The sequence below is a fragment of the Triticum dicoccoides genome, chromosome 3A (genome assembly GCF_002162155.2).
Source record: "Triticum dicoccoides isolate Atlit2015 ecotype Zavitan chromosome 3A, WEW_v2.0, whole genome shotgun sequence".
NCBI lineage: Eukaryota > Viridiplantae > Streptophyta > Magnoliopsida > Poales > Poaceae > Triticum > Triticum dicoccoides.
In genome coordinates this window covers 734,962,919-734,967,626 of record NC_041384.1, presented here as the reverse complement: position 1 = coordinate 734,967,626, position 4,708 = coordinate 734,962,919, and the positions used below count along the sequence as shown (strand labels likewise).

The window sequence follows — 4,708 nt, the reverse complement described above, 5'->3', positions numbered from 1 at the left end:
TCTAGGAGCTTAGTGGGAGATCTACGGTGGGCGCAGTGGGCGCAGTGGGCGCCACACTTTTTCGTTTTTTGTCGATCTGCCCTTGTCGGCATTTGTTCCTTTTGTTTTCTCTTTTGTTTTTTTGGGCGTGCATGTCTGTGTTGCTTCCGCCTCAGTACTTATCATTGGTTGTATTGGTTGGTTGATTTGTAATATAAAGCGGGGGAAAACCCTTTCTCGTCATTTGCCATTCGCCTGTACACTGTCGATACAAATTCTACCACCTCCCCTCAATCCAGCATGCCTTCTGCATTTGCCTGTGCTCGCTGTTGGTTCTATTCCATAGAAAGTGGTAGTAAGTTAATTGGGAACTTCATGTTTTCTTCCAACGTGCCGCACCTGCATCACAATGAAAAATTAAATCTTCCATTTAGCATTTAATTGGCATATCAATTACTGACTGTCACCGAGATGCCTGCGCAAAATCCTTTACTAACATGAAAATCAAATCCCTGACAGCCAGCCTGCCAGAATGTCCCCGAAGAAGCGCCTGCACTTGTCGTCCGATGGTCGCAACCCAGAAGACCACGTCGAGGAAGCAACTCCCAGTGTCTCTACCTCTGGCACGGAAGGTACGTTTGGCTGACTCCTGCTCACAATGTGCACGCGCATCACATTCTTTGTTCTGTGCGGGGTTGTTGAGTGGCTTGCGTGTTTGATGAGCTCACAGATTCCGAGGAGGAAGAGAGGGAAGTTAGTGACAGCACCACCAGCAGCAGCAGCGAGGACAGCAAAGACTACGGTGGCGGCCATTCGTTTCAGATTGACGGCGCCGACATCGACGAGTAAGTGAACTGTGAAAACCTCTCTTCCCTGCTGCTGCTTTCGTTGGGGTGCCTGTGTTCCTGATTATAATTAATGGTATTTCTGTTGCTATATATTGTGGTTGCTGCACCACTGTATGATCGATGACGTGTACCGCACCTTCAATTGTTTGCATATGGATTGGGTGAATTCTAGCCTTCTATAGATCCTTCTGTTAGTGTCAGGTAGCGGGACCTCATGGAATTTTTTGCTAACCACATCATCTTCTGCTAGATCTTAGGATTATAATTGTTCATCATTTCTTCCTGTGGAAGAAACTCTTCATCTTGAGAGATCGACGGAGTATATATCATATCAGATACATAGGAGTTATTGTTATATGCATGTCCATCTAATAAGCTAGATACTTTTTTTATAAAAAGTGTTTTGTTTATATACATAAATAAACAATAATAACAAGATAAACATCAAACATAATCCAAAAATCGTTATATATGTTTGCTAGCGTTTGTGACTAGATCTCTCTTTGTTGCTTCTATGGCCTTAATTACCTGTTGCAAGTGTTGACATTTTTGTGTAAATAAAAACTGGACTAAAGCATCTGCATGCTGTAAACTCGGTAGTGTAGCCACTCTGAAGGGCGCTCTAGCTAGCTAGCTAGCTTCTACTCCCTCCTTTCCTAAATATTTGTCTTTTTAAAGATTTCAAATGGACTGTCGCATACAGATGTATATAGACATATTTTAGAGTGTAGATTCATTCATTTTGCTCCGTATGTAGTAACTTGTTGAAATATCTAGAAAGACAAATATTTAAGAATGGAGGGAGTATAAAGGTGAGTCTTCTCGGCTGATTTGGCATTCGCCTGTACGATATCGATACCAATTCTATCACCTCCCCTCAAACCCAGCATGCCACACCCGTATCATGCCTTGACTAACATAAAAGTAAAACCTTCCATTACCAATTGCTGCTAGGCTGAGATTGTGAGCTCCCTCGTCAGCCTGCCACCAGCGCACCCATGTTCATGTTGTCAAGAAGTTCTATGGAGACGCCACGCTCTCATGGAAAATATCATTCACGACCATGCAGCCCATGTATGCTCTTCCGGTTGGGTTATCAGTTTCGTAACAGTCCACCTTTGTCTGGATTGGGAAACCCCTTCATGTTTCCTACAGTGCATTCGAAGTGTCCCCAAATTTCTTGGTCATGAATTGTCCTGTCGTGATCTCAATATATTTTTGGTTCCACTGTTGCTATCCTGACCCCCATGATTCCGATAGCTCTTGAGTTGTTTAGGTGCCTTAAATCAGTTTTGTGCAGATCATTTCTCTTATCCACGTGATAGCGTATGATTTACCTTTCATCAGCTGTCTTTCCGAAACTCTCCCCAGAACTGAAATTCAGAGCTGTTTCAGTTGATCTATCCTTGCTACTAGAATTCATAAGTAGACACATAGATCGTTATTCTTTTTTAGACAGTTTTTCTGTGTGTATGTGTCTGAGAAGTTATATACAGTGCTATTGATATAAAATGGAACTAGAAATTTATATTTAGAAAAAACGGCAGCAATATTCTATAGTAATGTACCACTAAGTTTGCCCGGGTTATAAACTTATAATACAATTTGGTGAATATATATGCTGAGACAAATAGGGGAAGTAGAGAAAAATGTTGAAGTTTGTTGCTACCCTGTGAAAAACTTATAATCAAGTAGAAGTATCACTTGATTGATAATACCATATGTTCCGTTTTACTCCCTAGCAACTCATGAGTATATATGCTGAGTGAACCACGCATGTAACATGTATATTATTCTTGATTGCTCAAGACTTAACCTTGCAGGCTAGGCTTAGTGTGGTACTTTGTTCTGTATAAATGAAGTATTTATGCAGTAGATTTCTCTTCTTGCTTCTACTGTTCTTTTATTTAAATAATGGGCTCGTGTTTTGTGTACTGTTCTACATCCTATTTTCTAACAATTGTTGATGTTTTTTTTGCTAGCTCATCTGGAATGCATATCTTTGTCAAGACCCCCACCGGCATGACAATCCGCCTCAAGGTCCACTCATCAGACATCCTGTACACCGTCAAGGCAAAGATCCAGCAGCACTACCGCCTCGTCTTTGACGGGGTGCGGCTAGAAGACAACCGTACATTGGCCCATTATGGCATCCAGCATGACTCTACGATTGACCTCCAGGAAAAGTTGCAAATCTACGTGACGAAGACGCGGGGTGGCAGGACCATCGCCCTCGAGGTCAACAGCCTAGACACCATCGGCAACGTGAAGTCCAAGATCGAAAAGATGGAGGGCTATCCCAAGGGCCAGCAATGCATCATCTTTGCCAACAAACAGCTGGAGAACGACAACCGCACCTTGGCTGACCACAACATCTGGAAGGAGTCCACCCTTCTCCTTGTCCTCCGCCCATGTAGGCCAGCAGAAAGTAGGATAATGCAGATCTTTGTCAAGAACCTGGAAGGGAAGACCCTCACCCTTGAGGTCGGGCAATCAGACACAATCAACAGCGTCAAGGTGAAGATCTACGAGAAGGACACCATTCCCCCTAGACAGCGGCGCATCATTTTTGCTGGCAATCAGCTGGAGGACCACCACACCCTGGCGGACTACAAAATTGACAGGAAATCTACCCTTCATTTGATGCTTCGCCTTTGTGGCTGCTGACCTGCATGGCCTGCCATTTAACAACCAGTTTTATTTCGCTGGAGCCTTCCTTCCAGTAGTGGTGCATTATCAGTAAACTATCATTTTAGTACTGTACATTACTATAATATATATGTATGTATGTATATGCTCAGGTATTGTTCACAGTAGAGGTGTGGTGTGTTATCAGTGAAGCTACATAGAGTTAATGTGTTGAGTAGTTCTTTTTATCCATCTATCAAGAGTCCTTGGTCTGTATTTGTCATCAGTTGATTCAAAATACAGATTGTATGCAGTTTGACCGACAAACAGCCTCCTTTCTTTACTCATCTCTTTCCTTTCCGTATACCAGTGCAGTTAATTTATTATCCATTGTTATTAGAAGTACAATTGTGTAGAGATAAGAGGAATAAAGATAGGATTATTCAAGCAAACTACATCTTGTCTTGTACTCCAAGTTTTACCCCATATTGTACTCTATATATACAGCTATGAGAGTCTGATCAATATAATAGGAGTACAATATTCATCCATCCTATAATTTCTACATGGTACCAGAACGCTAAGTCTCATGGCGCCGATCCTAGGTCACATCCATCACTTCCGCAGTGTGCCGTCCCGGTCCTCTCCCGAGGGGCGCTGCATCCAATCAATCAAAGATTTGATCGGTTATCTTAGTTATTAAGTTAGATTAGATCAATTTCAGTTTTCGAAATTCTAGTAGATTGATTATTTTTCTGTTACAAATAATCCGACGAGTCTCAAATTCAGGTTAAAGCAGTGCAGAATCAGCGGCGACTACGGCAAGACATGCGGCGGATCCGAACGAGCAGCACACACGGCCTTCCACATCGACCTCAGGTCCATCGTCACCCGCACCTACATCGACTTGCGCCCGCGGGGCAACGGCACACGCGTACTGGGTTCAATCCGATCTGCATGATGGATCTCGCGCGCTCCGCGGATCACGGGAGGGCTGTTTCTTCCGCTCCATCGACTTCACCGCTCATCCTACTACGCCGACCAGCACGCCGAAAACTATATCACGCAGATGCACCATCAAGCTTCATATACATGCACGGCACGACCAAGTGCATGCCGATGGAATCAATTGCCATACATGGGACACTCTCGTAGTAGGGCTGGAGCTGCTCTCTCTCCCGACCCCGCTCTCCCGCTAGGGTTCCTCTGCACAGCCGCCGTCCACTCCCGCCGCTGCCGGCCGCCGGGCGCGC

General features: G+C 44.1%; 1 protein-coding gene across 1 annotated transcript; it reads left to right on the top strand.

Moving 5' to 3' along the window:
• The first annotated feature begins 511 nt into the window (after window positions 1–511).
• On the top strand, window positions 512–3,494 carry LOC119273573 (polyubiquitin-like). Its single transcript, XM_037554689.1, has 3 exons — window positions 512–611; window positions 710–824; window positions 2,810–3,494. The coding sequence occupies exons 1-3, from the start codon at window positions 512–514 to the stop codon at window positions 3,492–3,494; spliced, it is 900 nt and encodes a 299-aa protein (XP_037410586.1).
• Window positions 3,495–4,708: the final 1,214 nt, after the last annotated feature.